The sequence below is a fragment of the Brassica oleracea genome, chromosome C2 (assembly GCF_000695525.1).
Source record: "Brassica oleracea var. oleracea cultivar TO1000 chromosome C2, BOL, whole genome shotgun sequence".
Lineage (NCBI taxonomy): Eukaryota > Viridiplantae > Streptophyta > Magnoliopsida > Brassicales > Brassicaceae > Brassica > Brassica oleracea.
In genome coordinates, this window is record NC_027749.1 from 38,906,834 (window position 1) to 38,917,442 (window position 10,609).

A 10,609-nucleotide genomic window follows, 5' to 3' on the forward strand; every position below is an offset into this window, starting at 1 on the left:
TTCTTCGGTACGTCTGAGAGCCAAAGGTAATCTCAAAGCTTTTTAAAAACTTTGAAACCCATTGACGTTGTCCTATCAATTATATAATTTGTTATCTTTTGGGGATTGTTTACATCTTTAAATATTTTTATTAGAATTACCTCTTTTCTGACTCAAGGCTTAGACAAGGAAACCGTAAATCATCTGTGATGTTACAATGAAACCAATGATAATAAATCTCAGGTAATTCAAATCTCTCTTTTATATTTCATGGCTGATTTTTTTATGTGGTTTATGCGTGAAATATTTGTTTTTTCTCAATTATATTTTTCTGATGTTTTAAGATTAGTGTTAAATGTGATCGTTTGAAGCATAATGCATTCTCAGAACACACCTCCATGATAAACACTTCTATGTAAATTGTGTCAATTATGTTAGTGATTTTGCATCTGAGTATTGCGACTGATGTTCCAAGAGAGAAAGCGTATCATCTCAAACTGAGATTGTTGGGAAAGGTAATTGGTTTATAGATGTAATTGGATAATTGACATCTAAAGGATACATTTTATTAGATAGTACCAAACAGTCCTTTTAAACCTTTTGAACTCTAACTTTTTGAACTAACAGAATAATCATGCTTAACCTATAAGCAGTTCAAAGAGTTATGTATCTAAAGGATACGATTTATCAGATATAAATGATTCGTTTTATTAGATAGTACCAAGCAGTCCTTTTAAACTCAAACAATGCCATGTTCTGAGTTGTACACATTGTATTGACCTTTTTTCCTAGCGGTGTGTATTCAGATAGCAGTAGTGAAGTGCCGATATGAAGTAATATCAACCAAAATTAAGAAAAGTCTTTTAAAAGCAGAGATAATCACTTGGGCCTCTCTTGAACATGGCAAACAACCAGCAGTTTTGCCAGAACCGAATTTCTTAAACATGTGTTCTACTTTCTTTTTTCTTTTTATTTAGTTTCACCTGACGAGAAGTTTGAATCACAGACTCTTGAGATTTTAAAATTTATTATTTGTTTGTGTAATTGTGCATAGGTTTCAATGAGACCGGCTTATCGTTCTTCTAAGAAAGTAAAGGACTATGACAAGCTTGAAGATGAAGTGAAGAAGAATAGAAGGATGATAAGCTTGAAGGAGACGCTGCTTTGAACAAATTCTTCCGTGAGATATATTTGAATTCTGATGAGGATATGAGGAGTGCTAGGGCAAATCATTTGTGAGTATCTATCTATCTATATTCCTGTTTAGTCTTTCTTCTCTCATGGAGATTACAATGTTTTTGGCATTTTGATTGATTCTTTTGTAGTTTTGCACAATCAACAGGTGGAATCTAATGGGACAGTGCTTTCAATAGACTGGAAAGATGTTGGTGCTAAGAAAATAGAGTGCACTCTTCATGATGATCTGGCGCTCAAGACATGAGAAATATGATCTTATATGATGTGTGGGTTTTATCTTAATCTAGACAGAACTCGAAGCCTTGGTTTTAAGGTCTGGTTTCTCTACTTTATGGACTTAAGGTACTTTGTATTTTCCATAACTCATATTGTTTATACGAAAAACTGAAATTTTCAATCTAAACGTTCTAATGTATTCTTTGTTCATATAAACATAGTATAAATATCAATATGTAACATCCAATTTTTCATATTAACCACATACATGTAACATAAATATTATATAGTTGTAAATATGTAATTATTAATTTAATATTAATGTTAATGCCCGCACATGCGTGCGGACGGTCCACCTAGTAGTCATTAAACTTATTGGACATCACTTTTTAATACTCTATCATATAAAACAGTTAATTTAGTTCACTCAAACATTTTATAAAATACCTTAGTTACAGTCTTACAGACATACAAACACCTAACGTTTTGAATTATCACGAAGGGATATAATAAACCAACAACAACTGGAGATAGTCAACGCCAACCTCACTTAAAATGCAGGAGGTCATCAATAAATTGATAATTGGTGTATCATATTCGAGTTATAAGACATCGTCCAGACGTTTCAAAGAAAAAAAAACATCGTTCAGGTACCAACCGAATACTCGCCTAGCCCATACGTCGTTAAGTCCTTTACTATTTGGTCGTGCACATTTCACGTACTCATGGCCCAGTTTGTCTTAGTATTAAATGGGCCAATTCTGTGACAAAAAAAAAAAAAATGGGCCAATTAATTATTTTTTATTACTTAAATATTCTCTTTTCATGTTCCGACTATGTAACATGCATAGTACATATTGGATGAGATTAGGTCATCACGATCGTGAGATCATCATATCCAATGTTAATTATTGGAAATTTGGATTATTGTCGGCCTCACGTGTCTGATTCAACGGCCATGACCGTGTTAGATTTCAACTACCAGACACTATTCTTTTATACGATTTTGAACAATTTAGATATTACATCATATTTTTACTTAGATATTTAGATTTTGGAGTGATTTTATAATCAATAATTTAAATGTAATGTTGAATGGACTGAAAATAGTTCCAAATATAGATTTTAAATTTTATATTTACTAAACGATACATTTTTGAGGCGAACTGATTTAGTTTCATCGATTGGTATATTACAAATTGATTTTTACTCAGTAAACTAACTACACCGAAGCTTCCGCTCACGGCCTAGTCTTTTAATTATTTTCTAAGCCTTAAATATTCTTTTTCCGATGAGCTGTTGCCACATGTTCACCACGCCGTTGACGACAATGTAACATACATATTACATACAGCCTGATTGCATAGTACATATTGCGTACATTAGGTCATCATCGATCATCATATGATTCATATCCAATGCTGATCATTGGATCATTATCGGTCTGACGTGTCTGATTCAACGGCCATGGCCGTTTTGGATTTGAACTTTGGTATGTCTATATAAGGGCCTTCTTTGCCCAAAAAAAAAAAAACAGAAGTCTATATAAAGACCTTACTTCCCTCACTTTCTCTGTCTAAAAATATTTCCTGAGCTGAATAACAAAAAGAGAAAACAGATTTGGTACTTGCCGCGTTGTGTTTACGCCGCAGGAGCCTTTCGCCCTCCTTCAATATACAATGGATGTCAACAGCCGCAGGATCACGAACCATCAGGTGTTCGTAAGTTTCCGAGGAGAGGAGCTTCGGTGTGGTTTCGTAAGCCATCTGGTGGAAGCGCTTCAGAGACATGGGATCAACGTTTTCATAGACAAACTCGAGAGCGTTGGCCAAGATCTCTCCAACCTCTTCGCGAGGATAGAGGAGTCCACCATCGCTTTAGTCATATTCTCCAGGAGGTACACAGAATCGAGATGGTGCTTAGACGAGCTCCTTTTGTATCTCATGTAGAGATCGCTTCTACGAATATATATACTAATTTCTAATATAATTGTATTACAGGTCATTCCAATCTTTTTCAAAGTGGAACCAGTTACCGTGAAACAACTTCGTGGAGCATTCGGTGATAAGTTCAGGGATCGAGAGTGGGAGTATCGGTGCGATAAACCAAGAACCGGTAGCTGGAAGGAGGCGTTAGCATCTGTTTCTTGCAAAACAGGCCTGACCTTTGATAGGAAAAGGAAAAGTTACAATCTCTGTCTTTATTGTATTTTATCATTAGGTCAAATCTAAATGATATCTGACTAATCTTTTTTCTTTCGCAGTAATGAGAGTACATTCGTCAGGATAATCGTTAAGGAGGTCGAGAAAATGCTACAACCACAAGGGAAGTTTGCGGTCCTTCCATTTTCAGGAGGAGGTCAAGATCAGATGGATATATCAAGAGACAGTGTTCTTGTGCACCAGAACTCTTACATTGCTAACCAGATTGTAGTAGTTTCCAATACTTACATGGACATCGAATATCAGAACAGTGTTCTAAGGGCTCAGCTCGTTGCACTAAGGGATAGACTGCAGTCACTAAACTCTGTCATTAAGATGTCAGGAGTCATGGCGGATGTCTTTCTCTTCACAGCCAACACTGGCCTCTGCTGATAATTTTAAAAACTGAGCGACTCTCATAAACAAAGTTGCATGCATCCCTTTACCACCTGTGTAATCCACAACAAACAACTCATTTTTCATGCAATTTTATACTTGAATTTTTGAATATGAGCAAGCAGCTACTGCTATTTCCTCAACCTTTGGTTCCAAAGAATCACATAGCAGAAACAAGACTAGTTGACACCTAGTTTAATGGTCCTCCACATTCTGTTGATTTGGGTCTTAAGAATTATGTACCACAATATAAACCAATATTCTCTTTATCACAACTTAAACGAACAATGTCAACAAGAATAAAAACAAGTCCCAAAGATCTCCGTAGCTTGGATGAATCTCATAAACTATCTATATTCATACATAACCCAACGTGCACAACAAAAAGAAGTAAGTAAAATAGATATCTTGGTAACTTCTTAAAAATCTAAAATAAACTAATACGTACCACATTCATCTTCAAGAGGTTTTGTGAATCTCTTCATCTATTTCAACAACCTTCAGATCCTTTAAGTCCTTCAGGCTGAAAGGCGGCTTAAGGTTCTTACTCACTTCAAGCACTTTTAGACAAACCATGTTAGAAAGTGAAGTGTGTAATTCCTCAATGGCTGTACCGCTTAGACCGAGATACTGGAGATTCTCTACTCGGTTTGGGATCTCAGGGAAGCTCTTGAGCTTTTTGCATCCAGAAAGATTGAGCTTTTGAAGAGACTCCATGTTGTAGATCTTTACTAAAAAATTCAGAAGCTCTTTGCAGTTCCCTAGGTCCAGCTTGACTAGTTTTGAGAGGGACTCAATAGATGCGGGTATTTCACTTATGCTGGTTCCTTTGAGAGACAGTTCTTTGATGTTTTGTGGAACCTCTGGAAACATTTTGATCCCTATGCAGCCACATATATTGAGAACCTGGAGGTGATTTAAATGCTCTATGACTGGAAAGATCTGCAAGCTAGTACAGCCTTGTAGATCGACTAGCTGAAGATAGTGAGCGTCTTTAAGTTCTTGGATGTGAACTAGTTTCTCAGAGTGATGAAGATTGATTGTCTTCAGAGAGTTGAGGTTCTGGATAACAAAAGTGACACTGTCAGGACTTGAGTTACAGAAAATGTCACTCAAAGTAAAAACATGTCAAAAATTTCAGTTTACCTTGGATTCTTCCCAAAGTTCCTCAAGTTGACTGTAAGGCATATTCAGTTCCACAAGGTTGTCAGGATCAAACTCTTCAGGCAGGGTTCGCAAAGCGTAATTCTCCCAATGGAGAAGCCGTAGCTCGTAAGGCAAATATAGTAGACCCATGGAAAGATCGAGTCCAGGACGCCTTTCAGGATCTGAGCTGTAAATTTTAAGCAGTCTAAGATTACACATATCCTGAAACGCACCAGGGTCAACAACAAAGCTCAAACCAGATGCTTCAAGTAATATGCTCTCAATGTCTTCCCTTTCCTGAAATAAAATCAAGAGAAAGCAGAGCCATCAAGAACTTGGGCATCATTAAATCTTTTTTTTTTGTAACCTACATGGCATCATTAAATCTTGACATGGATATATAAGTATAGTGACAAACCAAAGTGCTTTTGTTACTCACATTTTCTTCCCCATTTGGTTTGGTTTCTTCATTGTCTAGAAGAGGTTGAATGCTCTTAACGCCGCAAAGTCTGCGACCCATCCCAACCGTTACTTCTTGACAAAGGATTTTCCTGGCCACGTCTTGTAATGCATTTCCACTTTGTTTCCACGAATAGTCACAAGAGACTTCTCAACAAGATAATCAATCCCAATACACGGGAAGAAACCACACCCATCAAGCACTTGCATGACACGATCAACTTTATCTCCCTTGAAGAAACAAGCAATGTCCATAAATATGTTCTTCTCGTTCTCACTAAGTTCATTATAACTGTTCTTGAATACTTCAAGAATCTCAGCAGGAGGATTTAGCTTGAGTTTGCAAAACTCTATCTCCATTTCTTCTGGTTTCTTTCCCTTTAGCTCATTTCCATAGTGGCTTAGAGCCTTAGCGTTTCCGTTAGCATATTTAACGATCATCTCTGACACTTTCAGGTGGCCATCTTCAGGTTTGGGCTCTCCAAACGCGCACTGGGAAAATAGCTTCAGACCTTCCTTATCATCTAAACCTTTCACCTCATATATTTCAACCATTCTACATTGAACAAGCACTTGTTTATTTCTGGAAGTAATGATTATCACACTTCCTGGATCAAACCACTCAAACCCTCCAAGAAAAGACTCTGCGTTTATAGGGTTCCGCACATCATCAAGAACTAAGAACACACTTTCTTCTCTTTGGCTGTTGTTAGTAATTGACCTGTTGATGTCAAGCTTCTCCTTCACATGTGATGGTAAGTGTTGCCCTCTTAAACGAGACATTCCTTCCTTCTCAAACTCTCTCTCGAAGTTTTGGATGAAGCGACTACGAGATTTGAAGTTCCCTTTCGTCTGGTCAAAGGCTGCTTTTGCAATGGTGGTCTTGCCTATACCGGGCATCCCCCAAATTCCTATGCTGCGGACAACCCATGGTTGCTTACTGAGCAAGTTTTCTATCTCCAACACTCTCGAACTGACCCCGATCTTGTCCGCTGGAATTAGTCGCCCATGTACGTATGAGACAATATCTTCCATAAGTTTCAAGTCACTGCAACACGATTAGGTAAAAAAAAACATAAGTTAATATGTAGAATGGTTTCAAGATTAACATTCTCATTTTTTTATCTTTTAAGCTTCCACATCATTTTTGTTTTTTCCATTTATCATAACAAGCATTCAATTTTTACGCAAATTTTGTTTAATAAAATTCAATACATTATTTCACTAATTAACAATTTTTTATATATTCAAATTAAATAAACTTAATTTATATTTATAAAAAAATTAAAAATAATAAATTTATTAATTTTAAACAATTATGAAGATATGAAAATATCAAAAATTTCTAAAAAGTGATATGTGTAGTCGGTTGTCCCACTTTTTCTTGCTTTCAACTAGTTAAATGTATTCAACTCCATTTAATCTACATATGCATAAAAAATTCAGTTACTTATTGCAGTGAATTCAACAGTTTAATAAAAAGAGTTTAGTAGACCAATGTAAGTAGTCTTACATGTTGGTTTTGTTTGAATTTGTAAAAATTAGGGTACAAATTGTGTTTACTTGCAGTTCAAGACTACTTCTTGGAGCACACTGAAAGGTTGTAATTTTGTATATCAATGTGAACTACAACTAAAATCGTAACTAGAAGACTCGAACCCTATTTTTTTCTGTCAGAAAGTATACAGTGCCGTAAACATACTTTACTGTATACACAACACTACTTTTGTATACCATTGTAAACTACAACTAAAATCGTAACTAGTGCATATTGTAAATAAAATATAAATATAAATATATCATACATAATTTATATTGATATATTAAATCAAATCTATAATAAGAAATAGTAGTATAAATTAAGTATTATTAGTGAATATATAGTATGTTATGTACGTTTATCGTCCAAAATATATTATACAAATTAAGATGTTATTATAATTTTTTTTCTATAAACGAAATAGTAAAAAGCAAAATTTATAAATCCCCTATAAATTAATAGAGAAACATTAAAAAAATTATAACATGTAGTTTGTACTAATTATAACATGTAGTTTGTACTAATTAAAAAATTATAACATGTAGTTAATTTTGCTTACGTGGCGGTTTGAGAATCAATTGAAAATTTTGTTAGTTCAGAATTAAATTGTTAGAAAATGTTATATTATATAGCATGTCCATTATGGACCATTCATTTATCAAATTGAAATGATTATATATTCTTTCCTTAAATAAAACTTACGGAATTACCTAATGTGATTAAGATAATAAGGCAATTAATGATTTTTAATAATAAAAATTTGCTTACAATCCGTATACTTTCTATCATTTTTGTTTAATTATTTATTATTAAAATAAATTACACAATTACATTAATCATATAATAAAAAAATAAATTTTTTATTGTATATGTTGTATTTTGAATTTTTCAAAACGAGTATGAATTACTAAAACTGTTAAAACTTCACATGCTTTTGTGATCAAGGTTTAAATTTTTTTCTATAATACGATATAATGATTATAAAATCATATGAATAAATAATTTTATTTTAATAGTGTTTATGTTAATATATATATAAATTTCATATCGTTTAAATTAAACTATACATCATATGAAAATACATACTTATATTTTGATATTTGCGTTGAACATATATTGAAAAGTTAATATTTTAATTTTGAAATCTTCATTGTTTTTTTTAAATGATTATAAATTATTGAAACAACAAAACATTTCACATTAAAAAAAATCGTTGGTGTAAAATTTTGTTACAGAAATATGCAAATAATCATAAAATCATACGAGTAGAAACCTTATTTAATAAATATTTAAATTAAAAGTATACTATAATCTATGTTAATAAAATTGAAATTTAATTATATATCATATATGATAGATAAAATTGATTGTTTTGATATATTTACTCTAAAATGATTGCGAGTAAACAAGAGCGGTCGTTTGATTTATATGCGCATGCACACCAATTTATTACATAATAGTAACTGATTTCTTATTTATATATAATTATTATTTTATCATAATATGTAGAAAAACATAAAATAAGTAATTAATATAAAATATTTATTTTGCACAAGGCACTGATTTTAACCTAAGTATGTATCTCTTTAATAATTTTAAATCTTAAATATTTTCTAAATCTCAGGCCAAAAAAAATAACGAAATGAGAATAAACTCAAAAATTAATATTTATATCGAGTAATAACCAAAATAAAAAAAGCGACACAAAAATGTGAAAATATTGAAGATAGAAATGATTGTCACATGAATGTAAACTTCTCATAACCATAATTAACTTTTAAATTGCTAAATCATAATATAAAACCGAACTGACATTGTTTTATTATAACCAAAAAGTAGGCCTGAGATTCTTCGGCTTAAACTTTAGGTTCTGATGCGATAAGTAATTTTCTAACTTAAATATTTTTAAAAATGGGATCAGCTCATTGGTACACAAATTATGTAATTAGCAATTTTTTTAAAAAAAAATTGTTTAAGTACAAAAAAATATTAATTCGATCAAGAATATAAATTTTATTTTTTTATACGATATCCCAGTAATGTATGTATAATCGTCCCATCCGTATTTTTACTGCATATACGTCATGTTTTACTGTATATATGCCAGCTAATTGACTATATAATTTAAAACATACTTTACTGTATACATTTCTTCATCGTGTAGCGTATAGGGTGCCGTAAATACGGCCGTATACACTGTATTTTAGAACACTTCAGACTATCAGATTAAGGAGATTCATAACCTGGATTCGGCATTTGAGTGGAGACCTTCCTTTATGCTTGCTGCTTCCGTTAGAGCGTTTCTCCATTCGGTCACACGATCTTTAGGCTCAGATGCCTCGTGCTTAGAAAATGCCTCACCGTATTTCCCAATCTGTTGCTCCACTAAGGAGCGATCTACGCCATAAAAGACTGGAACCACCGTGGCTCCTGTTTTGCTATGCCGCCACTCAATAATCTCCGCAAGAGTAGTCAGGCTATGTTTGGAGGACGCGAAGTCCTCAGAGAGAACAACAATACAGATCTTGGATCTCTCTATCCCCAGTCTAGTCTTCTTGGGTAAATACTGTCTGGTTTCAGGCACCTTGTTTTTGTCATCTTCCTCCATCACAGTGATGTTTACGCGCTTTAAAGCGGCGGAAAGGTGGCTAACGAAGGTGTCGCGGGTGCCGTCGCAGCTAGAGCTGATAAAGACATCGTGGTGGCTTGACCCTCTGGAAAAAGGGGACAGTCTTGCTTGCTCTGTTACTGTTGTCTTGACGCTAGTTCTTGCCATTTCTTCTTCAACGCCTTTTTTCTTTGAGTTTTTGCACTAGATGCCTATAAAAACAACCTTAATTAGATGAATGACCATAACACTATTTGATAATTTTAATTCCATATCTACCCCTACGTTAATCCATAAACCTAACACATATGTTTATACACAAACCCGTGTTTTTTTATTTCTTTCAATGTTTTCTTTCTGTTTTTTTTATTGCTTCTACGAAAGCACATTCTTCCTTCTACTCTTTCTTTCTGTAACGTTTTTTTTTCCAATTTTTTTTAACGAAATGAAACTAGTTTTTCATTTTCATTTTTTTTGTGTGTGTATGATTTTAGTTCGTATAACCATTTTCATAGATCTTGATTTTCTAATTTTTAAATATCTGTTAATCAGATCCCACTATTGTCACAAAGAATTAATGGTTAGTGCTTCTAAACGTCATTGTTCACTCATAAGATCTTCTCTGGGAGGTGTTTTCGACCCCAATCAACGCCGGGAGAAAAAAAAGGTAATTGACTAACCTTGCGCTTTTCCTTTCCTTGCAACAAGTGGAAGTCAATGAGAAAATGGCTATGTTCTTCAACCTAGTTTCATATTTTGTTGGGTCTACCATTGATTATGATTGGGGTTTTGTGTAAAGTTTCAAAATCTGTGAGTTATATTGTATATGATTTATACGTCTTAACGCTAATCAAGTACCTGATGATT

At 33.5% G+C, this 10,609-nt stretch overlaps 3 protein-coding genes across 3 annotated transcripts; 1 reads left to right on the forward strand and 2 right to left on the reverse strand.

The window, feature by feature from the left end:
* The first annotated feature begins 3,023 nt into the window (after nucleotides 1-3,023).
* LOC106324184 (protein PHLOEM PROTEIN 2-LIKE A8-like) lies at nucleotides 3,024-3,986 on the forward strand. The gene is made up of 3 exons (XM_013762196.1): nucleotides 3,024-3,323; nucleotides 3,393-3,576; nucleotides 3,745-3,986. The coding sequence occupies exons 1-3, from the start codon at nucleotides 3,072-3,074 to the stop codon at nucleotides 3,984-3,986; spliced, it is 678 nt and encodes a 225-aa protein (XP_013617650.1). The 5' UTR covers nucleotides 3,024-3,071.
* LOC106326802 (disease resistance protein RRS1-like) lies at nucleotides 3,661-5,696 on the reverse strand. Its single transcript, XM_013764721.1, has 4 exons — nucleotides 5,575-5,696; nucleotides 5,136-5,432; nucleotides 4,438-5,051; nucleotides 3,661-4,042 (listed from the first exon to the last, which is right to left on the reverse strand). Exons 1-3 carry the CDS (start codon nucleotides 5,653-5,655, stop codon nucleotides 4,449-4,451), a joined length of 981 nt encoding a protein of 326 aa, XP_013620175.1. The 5' UTR covers nucleotides 5,656-5,696; the 3' UTR covers nucleotides 3,661-4,042; nucleotides 4,438-4,448.
* On the reverse strand, nucleotides 5,664-10,403 carry LOC106324185 (probable WRKY transcription factor 16). Its single transcript, XM_013762197.1, has 2 exons — nucleotides 9,378-10,403; nucleotides 5,664-6,642 (listed from the first exon to the last, which is right to left on the reverse strand). The coding sequence occupies exons 1-2, from the start codon at nucleotides 9,908-9,910 to the stop codon at nucleotides 5,664-5,666; spliced, it is 1,512 nt and encodes a 503-aa protein (XP_013617651.1). The 5' UTR covers nucleotides 9,911-10,403.
* Between the last annotated feature and the right edge of the window lie 206 nt (nucleotides 10,404-10,609).